This window comes from Ochotona curzoniae, unplaced genomic scaffold, assembly GCF_017591425.1.
Source record: "Ochotona curzoniae isolate NIBS_2020 unplaced genomic scaffold, NIBS_Ocur_1.0 contig_4838, whole genome shotgun sequence".
Lineage (NCBI taxonomy): Eukaryota > Metazoa > Chordata > Mammalia > Lagomorpha > Ochotonidae > Ochotona > Ochotona curzoniae.
In genome coordinates, this window is record NW_024466399.1 from 714,286 (window position 1) to 731,421 (window position 17,136).

The 17,136-nt window shown below is 44.0% G+C and overlaps 1 protein-coding gene across 6 annotated transcripts in view; it reads left to right on the forward strand.

Moving 5' to 3' along the window:
• ZMYM2 (zinc finger MYM-type containing 2) overlaps positions 1-8,634 on the forward strand; it is a 90,219-nt gene extending 81,585 nt beyond the window's left edge. For 5 of the 6 annotated variants that reach the window (XM_040988351.1, XM_040988354.1, XM_040988353.1 and 2 more), the window contains 4 exons: positions 4,541-4,655; positions 5,268-5,519; positions 5,805-5,925; positions 7,774-8,634. In XM_040988351.1, the coding sequence (XP_040844285.1) occupies positions 4,541-4,655; positions 5,268-5,519; positions 5,805-5,925; positions 7,774-7,966 (681 nt within the window). In that variant the 3' untranslated portion in view covers positions 7,967-8,634. The remainder of the gene's footprint in view (positions 1-4,540; positions 4,656-5,267; positions 5,520-5,804; positions 5,926-7,773) is intronic. The other variant, XR_005884717.1, reaches the window with a different exon arrangement.
• Positions 8,635-17,136: the final 8,502 nt, after the last annotated feature.

The following is a 17,136-nucleotide window of genomic DNA, read 5'->3' on the forward strand; positions in this document are numbered from 1 at the left end:
GCATCCCCTTTTTGCGGTATCCTGAACATAATGAAATTCTATTAAAGTATATGTAACATTCCTAAGCTTGCTAACTTGTTCAGAGGCCATTATAGATTTCTTTCTTTGATTCAGAGTTTTTTATACCCTTCGTAGTTAGCGAACAGATGGTAGCTAAGTGCTGGTTGCTGGAAGGCATGTTTGACGGCCTTTACCGTGATTATCAACACAGTTTTGATGAAGAAATCAAGTTGCAGAGCTCCTAAATTTTAAATCTAGTGACGACTTTTTTTTTCTCCTTTCATTTTTCTTTTGTCTTTTTTTAAAAGAGATTTCTTTGGAAGTCAGTGTTCTAAAGAGAGATCTTCCGTTGACTGACTCCCTGCTCACATGGCCGCAGTAGCCATGGCTGTGCCAGGCTGAAGCCAAGAGCCAGGAACTTCTTCACGGTCTCCTACATGGGTGGCAGGGGTTGTAATGCACAGGCCATCTTCTGCTACTTTCCTCAGGCCATGAGCCTACTTCAATTGGAAGTTGACCTGCTGGGGCCTGAACTGTTCCTCATATAAGATGCTGCACTCAAGGTTTTGAAATACATAGAATTTATTTAAGCAGTGCTATACTTGTGTATAGTAGTTGCAGTTGCTGTTCTGTGTCCAGCCCCGTCTCTTACGGAGACCAATGGATGCTGCGGCCCAGCCTGACCCTTGGCCCTCACGTGCAGCAGCAGGAGCTGCAGCCTAATTGGAGCCACCCCCAGTTAACCCACATTAGGCCTGCACCCAGCCGTGTTTCCTGTGCTTTGCAGTGTGTGCAGCAGACTGGTTCAGTCTGTCCCATATCCGTTCAATTCTCATGTCCATTGATGGGCATTGAAACCTAGCTTGTAAAGGTAGATTTACAGAGAGGAGAGAAAGATCTTCCATCTGCCTGTCCTCTCCCCAAGTGGCTGCAATACCCAGAGCTGAGCCGATCTGAGGGCAGGTGCCAAGAACTTGTTCCAGGTCTCCATGCGGATGCAGGGGGGTCTCAAGACTTTGGACATTCCCCACTGCTTTCCCAGGCTACAAGCAGGGAGCTAGAGGGAGTGGAGCAGCCCTGACATGACTGGTGCTCATATGGGATCCCAGTGCTTGCAGGGCGAGGATTAGTCAATTGAGCCATTAAGTCGCGCTCCGTATTAATGGATTTTTAAAGATCGTAATTTTTCTTTGGTATAAGCAACTAAAGGATCAAACAAAATTTTTTTAATTATTACTTTTTTTTAAAAAGATTTATTTATTTATTGGAAAGGCAAACATGCAGAGAGGAAGATATTCTCTACAATGAATCACTCCGCAAGTGGCCACAACGACCGGGGTCATGCCGATCCGGAGCCAGGAGCCTAGAACCTCCTCCAGGTCTCCCATGCAGGTGCAGGTTCCCAAGGCTTTGGGCCGTCATCAGCTGCTTTTTCAGGCTACAAGCAGGGAGCTTGATGGGAAGTGGAGCTGCCGGGATTAGAACCAGCTCCCATATGGGTTCCTGCTGCGTTCAAGGCGAGGACCTTAAGCATTACGCTATCGCACCGGGCTCTAAATTATTACTTCTTTGAAAGGCAGACAGCAGAGTGAAAGAGGATGGAAAATAAGGAGTCAGGGTATGGAGAGTGTGTGAGAGAGAGAGATGGAGGTTGAGATCTCTCTGTTGGTTCATCGCCTGAGCAGTCCCAGGCACCAGGTGTGACCGGGAACTCCAGGCCGGCCTCCCGCTTGGGTGCCGGGCCCTTCAGCTGAATAGTAACAACAGTGGTAAAGCATTCTTTAATGACTAGTAAAGTATATTCACTCTGTAACAACCAGGGCATAGATCATTTAACTAATGTGTCTTTGATTGCCTAGAGAGAGAGGCCTTTGCAGAAGGACTGAGTATCGGCATTATATTGTAAATTGATATTATAATTTAGTGGAACTGAGGCGAAAACTTAGCACTTTTTGCTTGTTATCTTTTTTTCCCCTCCTGTTGAATGGTTTATTTTCATTTGCAGAAAAAGAAAGAGTGGGAATGAAACTGCTGTCATGTCCTGAGTCACTCCCTGGATCGCTCAGCAGTGAGGGCAGGCAGACAGAAGCGAGGAACTTGGGACCCAGGGGCACCCGTGTGGGTGGCTGGTGTCTGTTAGCAGGAGGCTGGCCTGGGAGGCAACGCAGCGAGGACTTGAACTGACACTGCTGTGTCTGTGTGGCTCAGCCTGCTACACTCCACGCCTGCCCTTGGCTTATTGTTATTTTTCAGATTCTAAATGTGAACAGAAATTAATTTTTCTTTTTCAGTAAATTAACAGATGGAGACATCATTTCAAGACAAATTTGCTCGTTTTTTATTACGTAGACTGCTTAGTAGTAAGAACAGAATGTAAATTAGTGCTTTACCCACCAGCATGAGCTGGAACTGGGGCAGGCTGGGCTGGGCCAGTTTATAATACCTGCTGGCAGATCTGAGAACCAGGATGGGGTGTAAAACAGGCAAGGTTGGCTGGCTGGGCTAGGCTGCAGAACCCCTCGGCAAATGCCGAGATGAGGCAGGCCATGCCAGACTGCTCCACAAACCCACCAACGCACAAGAGGCTCAGAGGGTGGGATACCAACCTGCCAGGGGGACAGCATGGCTCGCTTGCTGGGCCATTGCTCTCACTGGCTAGCCTGATAACTGGGACCAGGCTGGGCAGGGCTGCAACACCTGTTGGCCTGCATGTAGACTGACTTAGGGGCTAACTGGTATTCACTGATGCATGTGTGAGTCATGGTAGGTGCAGACTGGTTGAGCTTTGCTGCAGCATCAGCTGGCAAGTGCTGGGACTTGGGGTAAATCTGTCAAATTGGACTGCAGGACCACCTGGATAGTACAAGATCCAGGACTTGGAATGGACCCAGTAGGAAAACTGGGGGCACCTTTGATGGGCTACAAACCCCACTGGTAAGCATGAGAACCAGGGCTGGGAAAGGCCTGGCCAGACAGGCAATGGCACCTCCCAACATGAGTGTGGACTGGATAGTGGGATCAGTTGGGTTGAGCTAAGTTTTAACGCTCATTGGCGTGTACAAGAGCTGAATAGGATGTGATGCAGACTGGACCAGTCTACTGCACACACTGGAAAAGCACAGGAAACACGGCTGGGAGCAGGCCTAATGTGAATTAATTGGGGGTTGCTCCAATTATGCTGCAGCTCCCGCTGTTGTAAGTGAGGGCCAAGGGTTGGGCTGGGCCGCAGCATCCATTGGTTTCCATGAGACAGGGCTGGACACAGAACTGAACAAGCAATTGAAACTACCGGCAGGTGCATAAACTGATTGGGATAAAGGCCTGTGCCAGATCCGGTATTGGCAAGCACACACAGGAGTCAGTTCTGGGATCACTTCAGATGAGGTTTCTTTGGGGATCCGCCTGACTGAACTGTTGGACTCAAAACTCCCTATGGCGGATCTGTGGGACCTGTGGTCTGACCGTGGAGTATGTGTGAGCTGGGCCTCGTAAGAGCAGCGCTGTCGTCCCAGGATTGCACTGCCGTGTAGGTTTTCATTAGTTTATGGATGATTCTTTTATGTGTCTTTTTGAACTGGAGTTAATTGTAAATAGCATGTTGTTGAACCTATTTATTTATATTTAGTCTATTTCTTTCACTTGGTGTATCTGCATAAGGGGCTAACCATCTTTCTTTATCAAGGACCAGATAATGCATGTTTTAGACTTTATGAATCATGCTGGTGCTTGCAACCATTTAAGTCTGCCATTGTAGCAAGAGTGAAACCTTCAACACTGCACACAGGATTCAGCACCAGCGTTCCAGGAAAGCTTTACTAAATCCACACGGGGCTGTGGTTCACCTGCGACGCTTTAGTCTACCGACGTTGGTTTTCACATGTAATAACATCACCACTGTTGGCAGGCTTAAATTAATCAGTGACTGCCTCGTTCAGTTCACATGGAGGGGTTTTTAAAGGCTTGGTTACTTAATTTAAAAGCACAGCAAGAGGGAAAGCTTAGATTATTCTGTATTAGACCTCACTGTCAAGATGGAAGATTTCCCCATAATAAATGCTAGGATTTGTAAATTGGAACTGGCTCACATATTAAGCAGATAAAATGCAGCAGGAAGCAGCGTTAGCTGAGTAACTCGGAGTTTTAGCAGAGGGGTTTTGATTGCTCCAGAGCAGTGATTCACCCTTCTTCACCTTGCCTTTTCATGCGTTTGTTTTAGCCATTAATTTAATTCTTGAAAAATTTCAGTTTTTCTCCATGTACCTCATAGTAAGTACTATTATCATATGTGTTTTACCTGCTAGACTGAAGATTGTCATTAAGATTTTAACATTCTGATATCTGGGTGTGTGTATTGTCATTTTGAGGGTGTTTGTTTTTTTTTTTTAAGCAACATTAATTGGTAATTGACGATTTTGGGGTATAGCAATTTCTTGTGCTATATGTTTGGTATTAGGTGTAAAGCTTTATTTTCTTAAGAAATCTAGCATTATAATTGCCACTGATAACTGACTGACTTTTTATTTTTGGTCTTTTTTTGTAGTACCTGTGCGGTAGTAATCGAAAAGACAACATATTTATTGACCCAGGGTACCAGACCTTTGAGCAGGAGCTCAATAAGATCCTGCGAAGTTGGCAACCAAGCATACTTCCAGATGGTAATACTATTTTAAAAATAAAGGTGTTGTTACGTTGTGACTGGGATCATTCATTTTGCAAAAAGCATGTTAAAAAATAATGGAGAAATTAAATTAGTGTGGTTTTTGTTCTTGTTTTTCTTCCAGAAGACTTAAGAGTTCATCTGGTCATGTCTTGTTGAATTAGAAATGCATATGACCTATAGCTAATTAGTATATAGAATTTTGTAAGAAATGTGACCTTCTTCTCTAGAATAAGAAACTGGATGGCTCTAGTGGAAATTCTGGTATAAAATTTCTCTTAAACCAGTTTTAAAAGATGGAGAAAATGTGTTTATGAAAATCACCTGTTTCTTTGTTTGTCTGTTTCCCAAGAATCTATAGATTTAACATCTTTTCTGTCTGTTGACTGCTTCTCCAATTGAGGAACAGACACAGACATCCAGCCCCTTACTGCAGAGGCAATAGTTCCATAGTTTAATGTTAGATATGTAGGTAATTCTGAATTCATTGCAGTTGACCTAGTTTGAATGGAGGATTGGTATAAATTTGTCCTTAGCTTTATTTCTTGAGCGTTGAATAGAAATTGTTATATTTATTGTAATTTTTAAAAAACAGTTTTCTCTATTTAAGGGTCAATATTCTCTCGAGTTGAAGAAGACTATCTCTGGAGGATAAAGCAACTAGGATCACACTCTCCAGTAGCCCTCCTGAATACCTTGTTCTATTTTAACACTAAGTATTTTGGCCTGAAAACAGTGGAACAACACTTAAGACTTTCCTTTGGCACTGTGTTTAGGCATTGGAAAAAAAATCCTTTAACAATGGAAAACAAAGCCTGTCTCCGATACCAAGTGTCTTCCTTATGCGGAACAGATACCGAAGGTAGCCGTTTTGAGATTGTCTGCGGTGGGATGTTTGAATTTTGCCTTCCTAGGAAATGTTCGGGTCGCTTGTTACAAACGCTTGTTACACATTGTAATTCTCATGATATAAGAAAATGTGTCTGAAGGTATTTTTGTTCCTTTCTGAAACGGGCCCTGGCAGAAGCTAGAGCCTGCTCTAAAGGGGACGCTAGTCCCAGGCTTGGGTGTAACAGGCGCTTACGAGGGAATAGCCCTGTCGTTCTTAAGATTGGTTTTAGGAGATTTATTTTTTTATTTGTTTAAGATAAAATTACTACTGGAAAAAGAAAACACGAAGATGATGAACCAGTGTTTGAACAAATTGAAAACACAGCCAATCCAGCGAGGTGTCCTGTGAAGCTGTTTGAGTGTTACTTGTCGAAAAGGTGAGCGTCGATGATGCTGCACAAAATGGTAGTATCGTTTGTTTGGAATTTAATGCTACCAAAAGGTGGCGTTTTTAAAATCTTACCCTCACTATATATAGCCCAAGTCCCTTCATTTAGAATGCTATATTTCCCTTGTTTTTATTTGGTTGCACCAATTTAAGAAGTCACTTTTCTACTGGTAAAATTACTACTGCTGTGATCTTCCTTTAGAGTATTTTCAATTTACAAAACAGGAGGCACAAAGTTTCGGTGGAGTCAGATTATAAATATTTTGGGCTTTTTACGCTGTAGAGTTTCTGTTGCAACTACTAGATTAGAAAGCAAGTAACCACAAACGAGGTGTTTTCAAAAGATTTTTGGAAATTCACGTTGCTTTTTAAAGTTGTTTTCTTTAAAAAAAAATTATTTATTTGAAAGACAGTTAGAAGAGGAAGGAAAGAGAGGGAGAAATCTTGCAAATGCTGGATAAACTTCCCAAATAGCTGGAACTGCCAGGTTGGGCTAGGTCAGAGCCGGAAGCCTGAAGCTCCGCCTGTGTTACTGGTGCGGGTGCCGGGCCCGAGCGCTGGAACCATCTTCCGATGCTGTTCCAAGGACATGAGCAGGGAGCTGGATGCAGTGGAGCAGCCTGGACTTGGCCGGTGCTGGAGTGTGATGCTGGCCCTTCGTGTTACCTCTCACTCCCGTGTTCCACAGACCTTCTGAGACCTCCTTTGACATAAATCCTGGCACGCGGCTGTGTTGGTACAACCTGACGCGGTTTCCTTGCTATAAAGGAGTATCCAAAGGTAGAACAGAGAAGGTGGAGATGAAAACAGTGTGCTTAGCAGAAACGGTCCTTGCAGGGGTCCGTGGGCGGGGCTGGTGCTGTTGGAATGCTATTACAATTATCTCAGTGCTCTTCTCTTCAGTATGAGATAAACATTTAAAATGTGCAAATCCATGAAATGTTAAGGGACTGTAGATTGTTTTATGTATACCCAGTGATGTAAGTGCCCACTCTAAAATTTCCAAAAGATTAGCACCAACTTAGTTAGCATGTATCCTTAGGTAAAAAATGTGTGTCCTCAGGCTGGCTTGCAAGTACTGAGCAGACACTAGTATTTGTACAGCGGTTGCTGTCTCTGACTCAGTTAGGGTGTTTCTGTAGCATCCGGGTCTTCAGCAGTAGTAACTCTGGGTTGGGTTGGTGTCTCAGAAACCTGTTTTCTGTTGGCTTTGTTAAGTTTTGGGTCCCACCAGCTGGGATGCCCGTGTACCAAGTCAGGATGTCTGGGTTTGGTGCCGGCCTCTGCCTCTGAGCTCCGCTCTGAGAGGCCTGCCGTGGCCTGCCGTGGCCTGCCGTGGCTCCCTGCTGCCCACGCGGGGTCCCGGGATTCACTTCCCAGCTGCTGCAGGGTTTGGAAGTGAACCAGTAGACGGGAGCAATCTGTTGTTCTCTGATTCCTTCTGGCTGGCTCCACTGTACTGCTGTAAATTTGGATTTTGTGTGCTGCCACATTTAATCAATTCTGAGAAAAAAAAATTTTTTTCTCATTTGACTGCATTTTTCACGTTTTGCTGTCTGATCTATAATGACAATGTTTTATTTGCTTAGTGGTAACATTACAATTAAGGCCTATCAATGTCTTGGATTCGGTGAGCTTTAGAGTTTAATTATGGTGAGTTTAATTTTTTTTTAAACACAAAAAATTAGCTTTGAGAGTATTGGTAATGAATGAGACATTCAGTGTGACTACGAAATGGAGTTAATGGGTCTGAATTAGTCTTAAAGGTAGAAAAAATGTGTGAATTTCTGTGCATGTATGTTTTTGGAAATTGACTTGACTTTGCTTTTCGTCACAGTCCACAGAATCTCAACCAGAGAACAGATGTTTTTTATTTGCAACCAGAACGCTCTAGTTCCTCAGACAGCCCGGTCTGGTACACGTCTACTTCCTTGGACCGAAACACCTTGGAAAACATGCTCGTACGGGTTCTTCTAGTCAAAGATATTTATGACAAAGACAATTATGAGCTGGACGAAGACACAGACTAACGAGGAACGGGGTGAGAGAGCATTAGATAGTTGTGCTGCTGGGCTTGACTATGGACAGCATTTCAAGTTTACTCCTCCTGGTTTGAGTTTTGTAGCATTGTACCCACACTGGGTATCGCCGTGTAAATAATCCCCGAGTGAAAGTTGCCATTATTCTATGTAGTGGTTTTAGAATACTTAACAGATACATTCAAATTCTTTTTTTTTATTATTATTTATTTGATTAGGTATGTTTGTAACTTTTTACATTACAAATATGAATGAGAATGTGCCATGTATGATTTTTTTTTTTCCTTGTAGTAAGAAACATCCATATTGCACAACTCTGCTGTTGCAAAGTCCCGTGCAAGGGGGCGCTCTCACCGGGTTTTCGACCAGATGGTTGTATATGGGTAGCACTACTAAAGTTTAGAACTTGCAGTGTCTCTCAGAATTTTTAAAATAAACTGTAAACTAATAGGCTGGGGTTTTTGTTTCGTTTTGTTTGGGTTTTTTTTTTTGTTTGTTTGTTTGTTTTAGTTACTGAAGCCTTACAGAGTTATACGGAGAGATAACATCTTCTGTACCAAAACCAGACAAGAGAATGCTGTCAGTCCTGGTGTACTGTAATGTGAATCTATGCTGGTGACAACGACTCTGTTCCCTTTATTAAAACCTTAGTGCGCTTTTCTCATTGGTGGCTTTCTGCATCATCCCGATCAATCAGATACGCACACGTACATGTCCACGTACATGTATATATCAAGGATACTTACGTCGGAAACGAGAGCATCAAGACATTTTCATTTAAAAAATGTCTGATGAAAGTTATGAAATTCTCTTTTTGCTTCTCTGTGACACCGCAAAAGTATCCGAAACCTTCATTTATGTAGATTTGATTTGTATTTATTTATTTTTCCCCCTTAAGGGTACAGATCATGCTGAAGTGTTAACTGTATGATACTCTAGAACTCTAAAACCAGTTTTATTAGAATTTTCATGCCTGCTCCCAAATGTGACTGGTGCATACAGTGGATAACATTACTTTTAGAAACGCCACTTTGCGGAAATCACTGTTCTATAAAATCAAGCTCCTTTAGGTAAGACAGTTTCACATTTCACTAGGAAGGTTGCCAGGGCAGTCATTCTGATATTTTAAATGAAAAACAAAGACAGACTGGTGGCTGGAGCCCATCCCGGGGAGGAATCACCTTCAATGTTAGATTGTTTGGCTAGTATGATTTAATTACTTCTTATAGAAGAATGCATTAAAAAAAAAAACTTTTGTGCTTCTGCATAGCAATTTGTCTGTTCAGACCTTTCCTTTTAGAATAAGGAAGTTTACTTCCAATCCTGCTTTCAAAAGACTGAGCAAGTGCTATCTGCAAATTATAAACACGTTCTTTGACCAACCCTGCAGAGCATGTCTGTAATCATGTTGTTTCCTTGTTTCTAATTCCTGAATTGCCATAGTGACGATAGCTCGATAGCTCGTGCAACCTGTTGTGTGGGAGGGGGAGATGGGGTAGGTGGTATTCTCATATCCCTTAGGTGTTTCATTCTCCCTTAGGGTAAGTGTTAGCACACGAGAGAAATTTTCTCAATCAAAATTTGGAAAATTTCAGATGTTGTAATCACTGTATATTTAAGCAATAAGTATCTGAAATGTTTTTGGCATAAAAATTAATTTATAATGCTCTAACTTGTTTTATAAGTTTGAATATAACTTTTCTGTCCCTTGATTTTATATCTGTTGGATGATGATCAGACTGACATTAGCAAATCTGATACTACTTTACTAAAATAGATTGCTGATTGTCTATTTAATAAAGTGGGGAACATATTTGAAACAGATAATGCAAAAATTTCCTGACTTACCTTTTTCCGGAACTACTTCTTTAAGCAGTTTTCCTATAAACACATATTGTTGATTAAAAGGTGGTTAATTCTAACCATCTTTTCTTCCTCAGTGGTGCTTGTTCCATCAACAGCAATACAATTTTTGCCAAATGTCGCTTAGATATATTTTACCAAATGCCATGATTTTCTGCCATGATACTACTACTGTTAAGCACCGTGTCCAGCTATTTACACACCTTCCACTTGTGCGTCTTAGCCAGTGAAAATGTCCACGCGATTGTGGCCTTGATATGACTGAGGGTTTAGAGCTCCTGTCTTTGTCTTGATTGCAATCCAAGAACAGATTTAACTTGATTCTCAGGGGGGGAAAAATTCCTATTTTGTGAGAATGCTTTGCTCAGTACAAATGACTTCACCCAGAACACGTTTCCACTGATACCTGGATCTCCTTAGTTTGCTGAGAAAAGGATAATGAAATGATGACTTGTATTTCTGCTTCGTGGTGGTTTCTCGTTATAGGTGGCATCCTGTAAATGTTATTGTTTTTGAGAAATCTATTGAGATGCTCTATTTTTCTGTTCTAAGAAGACTTTGCTATTTAAAATTGCCCGATGAAAAACCCATTTTGAGGGAGTTGGATTTCACATGCAAATGGAATCTTCATTAATGCATTTTTAAGGGTTTTTGCTGTATTAGGTAACAAGATATTAAAGGATTTTTCTAGGCAAGAAGCACATCTTTTTTTCATAAAGATATCTTTGCTTAAATAAGAATTCATGTTTTTCTTTTATTATATGTTAACCGTTGAAAAGGGAGGACGTTATTACCGTTTTCCACTGCTGGAATTTCCCCATGTCCTGGCCGCTTGTAATTTGCAAGAGCTCCACTCATTTATGCATAGAATTAAGGGTTACAGTATTGGAGAAGTTACAAAAATGGCAAGTGTTGGTTTGCGTAATAATGTGGATCCATCGGATCGGAGATTGTCCATGTATTTCAGTCTTAATTACTATGAACACAGCTATTTCCAACTTTAAACCCAACTGTTCCCAGTTATTACCAACTGTATAGTTTGCACATATGTCACTTAATGTTCTAAGCCGACATTGACTCTAGGGTAAATCTCCTTGTTCCCCTCAAGATAGTTATGCAAGTGTGTATGAAGGTATTTTTCAAGAATAAATTTCTTTCAGTGATAATACTTTTGGGTTTTTCCCCCTTCATAAGCCCTTTCCACATGCTTACAGACCATCCAGGTCTGCTTTGTTGTACCCCACTGCGTCCTGAGGACGAGGCCAGTTGGGATGCTCGCTCCTGCTAGTGCCGCGGCTGCTGCATGTGGGCGTAACAGTCCTGCCAGGCGTGGGAACTCCTGCAACCTGAGCCTTGAGAACAGAAACAGTAAGATGGCGTTCCAGTTTGTAATTTTTCCTTTCTTTTCTTGGAAATGTATGCTCTAAATTAGTGACTACGATCGCACCCGTTAATGAAGTGGAAATGCCCTGAAAAGCTGGGCAGCTGATGGCCTCGTAAATGCTGAGTTCCGGTCTTAAACGGGGCCTTCTGAGAATCGGAGAAGCTAAAATTTTCGAGCGTTTTGGGCTTTCAGATTTGGGAAGCTTGATCGGTGAAGCTTATGCGTGTATGGCAAAAGCTGAAAGATTCTCCGCATCGGAGACGCTTGTAGTCCCAAGGTTACCGAGTGGTGGTTCACCTGCGCTAACGGGACCAAAGGAGGGGTACAGGCCGTGTGCTGTTGACAGGTGGCACAAACACTGCGTTTTCTATAGGAGTCGCTGAGGGAGCAATCACAGTTCTTTGCAAAGCTTTAGGGTACTCTGTTCTGTTTGGACTTTGCTTTACTCATCTGTGTAATGAAGGCGTGGTGCTGCCTGTACTGATTCTGGATTTCCATACGGGGCACAGTTGCAAGCCTAGTGCTTCGCAGTGGAAGCCGTGCGGTTTCTTCAGAGCCCTTTCGCTGGAGAGGAGACACAAACCATCTAATGTACCAGTTGGGTCAGCTAATTCCTGAGATGGGAGCTCCTCAAGCGGGAGGTGAGCATCGCAAAACTCCACAGAAGGTCTGTGACACATTTCCAAAGAGTTGGCGCCACCTGGGGTGATGGCGGAGGAACAGAGGACGAAAGGTCACGTTGCCGGAGGCGTCACGTTATTTGCGCAGTTAACCTCTCGGGAGGGCACGAGGTGTTTTTGACAGTTTGGTGAAGGTTCGCGATCACACCCCTGTTGCCAGCAGAGCCCCCGCACATACCTTCTGGTGGTATCACGGTGGTGTCGTTTTCACGGCATCCGTGCTTATCTTTGGCTTTCAGCACAATTCGAGTGATTCGATCACTTGTTGTCAAGTCACGGCGAGGTACCCAACTTCAGGTGCTTACCTAGTACAGACGGAAAACAAGATTCAGTATGTCACACCATTTCAAAACCTTACTTACTGTCTTTCTTAGTGGTAGATTTTGAAAATAGAACTCCTCAACTCTCTCCAACTGTGGGTGATGTTAGCACTATAAGCAAGGTGAAACCTTTCCCTTGTAGTTCCAAGCTGCTGTCTGCAGATGGCAGTAGTGCACAGCAGAAGGCTTTGTTGTTTTAGAACTTTGTTCTGTCCCTTATCTAAAACCTTAAGAGATGTTAACAATTCAGGATTTTCTTCCCTTTACAAGCAAGATACATACATACTGTGGATAACATAACACCCTCAGTGGTATCCAGGGCAGCTCTCATTTAGCATAATTTCTGTTGGAAATATAATAACATTTGCCATAAGACATCTTTTTTTTTTTTTAAGGATTTATTTTATTTTTATTACTAAGTCAGATACACAGAGAGGAGTAGGAACAGAGAGGAAGATCTTCCATCCGAAGATTCACTTCCCCAGTGAGTGCAACAGCCGGTACTGTACCGATCTGGAACCAGGAGAAAGGAACTTCCTCCGGGTATCCCACGCGGGTGCAAAACAGGTGCCTCACCAGCTCTGCCCTCTGCACCTCCCCTCCACCACTGGCTGTGCCCGTGGAGCATGGCTGGCACCTCCTCAGGCTTGTGGCTATGATGTGTCTCCCACCCTTAGGCTCGGGGCCCAGTAAGCTGCCTCAAGCACCTGCCAGTAAGTACTGCAGGCTTTGAAATCATAGGAACATCCAGGATTTTAAAGAGGTTCTTGGGATTCTACAAGTTTTTCTCACAATTTGAAATGGTAATCAAATACTAGTTTTTCTAATAGAGAAGGATAGAATGCTTTCTTAAAGGAGCGTTCGTTTCTCTTAAAGTTCAAAGTAATTCATTACCAAGATTGCAAATATTTAACTGTTGAGACAAGAATAGTTCATTGTTGGAAATGCCAATTGGCTAATGCTTCAAATGCCAGGATCCCATATCCCGTATAGGTGCCGGTTTGTGTCCCAGCTGCTCCACTTCCCGTCCAACTCTGTGGCCTGAGAAAGCAGTAGAGGACGGCCCAAAGCTTTGGGATCCTGCACCTGTGTGGGAGACCCAGACGCTCCTGGCTTCCGACTTTGGATTGCCTCAGCGCTGGCCATGAGCAGCCATTTGGAGGGGACCAGTGGATGGAAGATCTTTCTCTCTGTTAATTTGCCTTTCTGAAAAAAGAAATATACCTTTTAAAAAAGAAGAAGAAAGATCAGTACTGCCATAAACTGGATCCTATCAGCATACAATTTACATCGAGCTTCACTCGCAGTCAGTTCTGTTAGATTCTTCATCTTGGCCTCTCGGTCACAGGCTACTTGGACTCAACTGCACATTAAGCACTTTTGCAATGCAGAAACCTCACACTCTGAACACACTGCTCGAACTCTGAGACTTGGAAATGCACCTGCCGTCACTTGAAACTGACAGCAGGAGAAGCGTGTCGGCAGCTTTAGGCAGCATAGGCTTGGTGGGCATGACTGCAGTGTGTTTTGTGCAATGAATGCTGTTTTGTTTCTGAAGGAGACATTATCTAGCCCTCAACAAGACCTGGTTTCCAAAGCTGTTCGGAATAGTACTCCATAACTATGGTTGAGTGCAATTTTCTCATTCAAATTATAATCTTGGTCCTGAGCTCAAAATAATAGTACGATTGAAAGCTTCCCACCGCTAAAGCTGTTGACCTGTCGGGAATGGCCATTCGGACTGTCTGTCTCAGAGCCACAGGACGGGCAGGGACCATGTGCACAGAGGACAGAAAACGCCCTGGGCACTAGGAGAGGCAGGGAGTTGCTGTGCGGTGCCTGCTGAGGAATAATCCTGTGAACGTGCTTGGGCTTCGTTTAGTCAAGAAAGAATTTTCTTGGGCCCGGCAGCATGGCCTAGCAGCTAAAGTCCTTGCCTTGAACATGCTGGGATTCCATATGGGCGCCGGTTCTAATCCCGGCAGCTCCCATTTCCCATCCAGCTCCCTGCTTGTGGCCTGGGAAAGCAGTCAAGGACGGCCCAAAGCTTTGGGACCCTGCACCCATGTGGGACACCCGGAAGAAGCTCCTGGATCCCAATTCCTGGCTATGGATTGGCATAGCACCGGCCATTGCGCTCACTTGGGAGTGAATCATCGGACGCAAGATCTTCCCCTCTGTCTCTCCTCTCTGTACATCTGACTTTTCAATAAAAATAAATCAATCTTCCAAAAATTTTTTTCTTGCTCATACATACACATTCTGTCACCGTTAGTCGTGCCCATCTTAGCAGATCGTACTGAGGCTGGAGTGGATTGCTGTTTGAGGGATTCTTGCCCGTATTTGTTATCTGCTGATGTTTGATGTTATCATCAAAGCTGATTCTCGGCATTTGACTCGGTGGAAGGACGACCGAGCGAGCCGTAGTGTAAGTATCTCCAGACTCCTCAGAAGTGAAGGGGAGCGCGGAACCCACTGGAAAACACCTGCCTTGTTTTTAAATCTCTAAAATGTTTTTGCAGAGTCAGAGATTTTGCAGCCAGTCACTCCCCAAATGGCCACAACGGCCAGGGCTCAGCCCGGCCAACGCAGGAGCCGGGAGCTTCTTCCAGGGGTCCAAGTACTCGGGCTATTCTCTGCTGCTTTCCTAGGCTCATTAATGGAACTGGGTTGCAAGTGGCATAGCTGGGACTTGAACCAGCAACGTCCATGTGGGACGCTTGCGTTGCAGACTGTACCCTTACATGCTGTGCTACAATGCCATCCCTTGAAATGACAAAGTGACTTGTTAAAAGGCCTAGAAGGCTACGAATGGTCTTATTTTTTTCTGTACATTTTTAAAAAGATGTATTTATTTTTATTGGAAAGTCAAGAGGAGGAGAGACAGGGGGAAGATCTTCCATTTGCTCGTTTACTCCCCAAGTGAGTGCAATTGCCGGAGCTGTGCCGATCTGAAGCCAGGAGCCAGGAACTTCCTCCAGGTCTCCCAAGCGGGTGCAGGGTCCCAAGTCCTTGAGCCATCCTGAACTGCTTTCCCAGTCCAGAAGCAGTGGTCTGGATGGGAAGCGGGGCCATTGAGCTTAAACTGGTGGCCATATGGGATCCCAGGTAGGCAAGGCAAGGCAAGGACTTTAGCCACTTGGCTATTGCGCCAGTCCCTTTGTGTACATTTCTTTGGCCATGAGTACAAAGTAATGAGTTTATCGCAGCAATCAGCTTACCTAACAGAGGAACTGTTTAGAAATTTGTCATTGCCGCTTCATTTGACTTTTTTATTTTTTGGGGGGGGGGGAAATTCTGCTGGAATGAGTATGTTTTAAATTTCCTTATTATTCTCAGCATTGCTTGCCTGAGCATTGGAATTCCTGTGAAGGGTGCTTCATCTGCTAGTGTCTGGATAATTGTGTCCTGTACCTCAGCTATGGTGTCCTGCCCCATAAACCCACCCTCTGCTGTGCATTAACGGGGTGGTATCTGAAGAACAGATTTAAATATATAAATATTGAAGACAAAATTACACAGAAAGGGAGGGAAAGAGAATCTTCCATTGTCTGTTTTGCTCCCAGCTGGCCTCGACAGCCAGGGCTGGGCGGGGGAGCCACCTGCAGGTCTCCCGTGTGGATGCAATGGCTCAAGCACCTTGTTCCACTGCTTTGCAAGGTGCTTAAGGAAAAGGTCCAGAAGTGGAACAGCTGGAACTCGAATCCTGGTGCCCATGTGGAATGCTGCTGTCTCGGGCAGTGGCTGAAGCTGCCGTGCCACAACACTGGCCCCAAAGCCCACTTTCATTGCTTTGACATAGGAAATTTCTCTGTTGAAAATGAACAGAGTGTTGACATACTGCAACCTGTGAGACGCTTGAAACACTGTCCGGTTCTGCAAGGTCTGGGCACGATACTTTGTTGCAGCCTTTCAGCTTAGCCCTGGCAGGGCGGAAGCCACCATCACTGCAGATGTGTAAGTGAAACAAGTGAAGTTGGAGAAAGGACAGGAAAAAAAAATGACGAAGGTTGGCTAGATGCTGTTAGGACTTTATGGATAGTGACGTTTGAATTGCATGTGTCACTGAGTATTTGCATTTTTCCAACCTTTTAATAAACATGTAAACCGTGTGTGGCTAGTGTGCCATGCAGAGCCAGGAGGGCAGAGAGCCCAGGTGTGCGGCCAGCGGTTCGCCAATCCCTGCTCACCTCGTGTTCTGCCTCAGTGGAGAAATGAACGCAGTCTCGGAGCATCCGAACGGACATCTGTGATCACACCCAGCCCTTGCGAGGCTCTCAGCATTGTGCAAACAGCAGGCACGCTCCTCCTAGCTCTTCTAGTTCCTGCCGCTCCATCCTCCCTCGTGTGGGGGAATGCCTCAAAGGACTTATCCTGTCTTCATGGTCTCGTTCTGATTCAGTTTTTAACTTTCAGGAGGGTTTTTTTCCCCCCACTCTAGCTAGCATCACCCACGAAATTCATGGATAATTCTTAGTCATATCTCTTAGCAGCATTTATACTGTAAATCACGTTTTTCAAAGTATTCTGCATTCTTTTCTAGTAGCCCTTGTTCCGTAATGCCTACAGCTAGCATGCCTTGAGCTCGGTTCTTGCGTCTCTTCTCTATTACTTAATTTCTTATTGAAACTTAGGGCTTCCTAAATGGTCTCAAGCCATCAGTATGCTGAAAACTCCATTGCATTTATAGAGCTTATGTTTCCAACCTGGGGAGTAAATTACCTTCTTTAGTGTTCCACCTGTATTAAAGGTTCATATATTTTGGTTTGAAAGTCATATTTGCAGAGGGGAGAGAGAGAGAGAGCTGCCCTGTTTTAGTTCACTCCCCAAATGTCGGCCGCAGTGGGCAGAGGGTCAGTCCACAACCAAGGGATCTCCCACGTGACTCCCTCCGCTGCTTCCCCGGACACATTA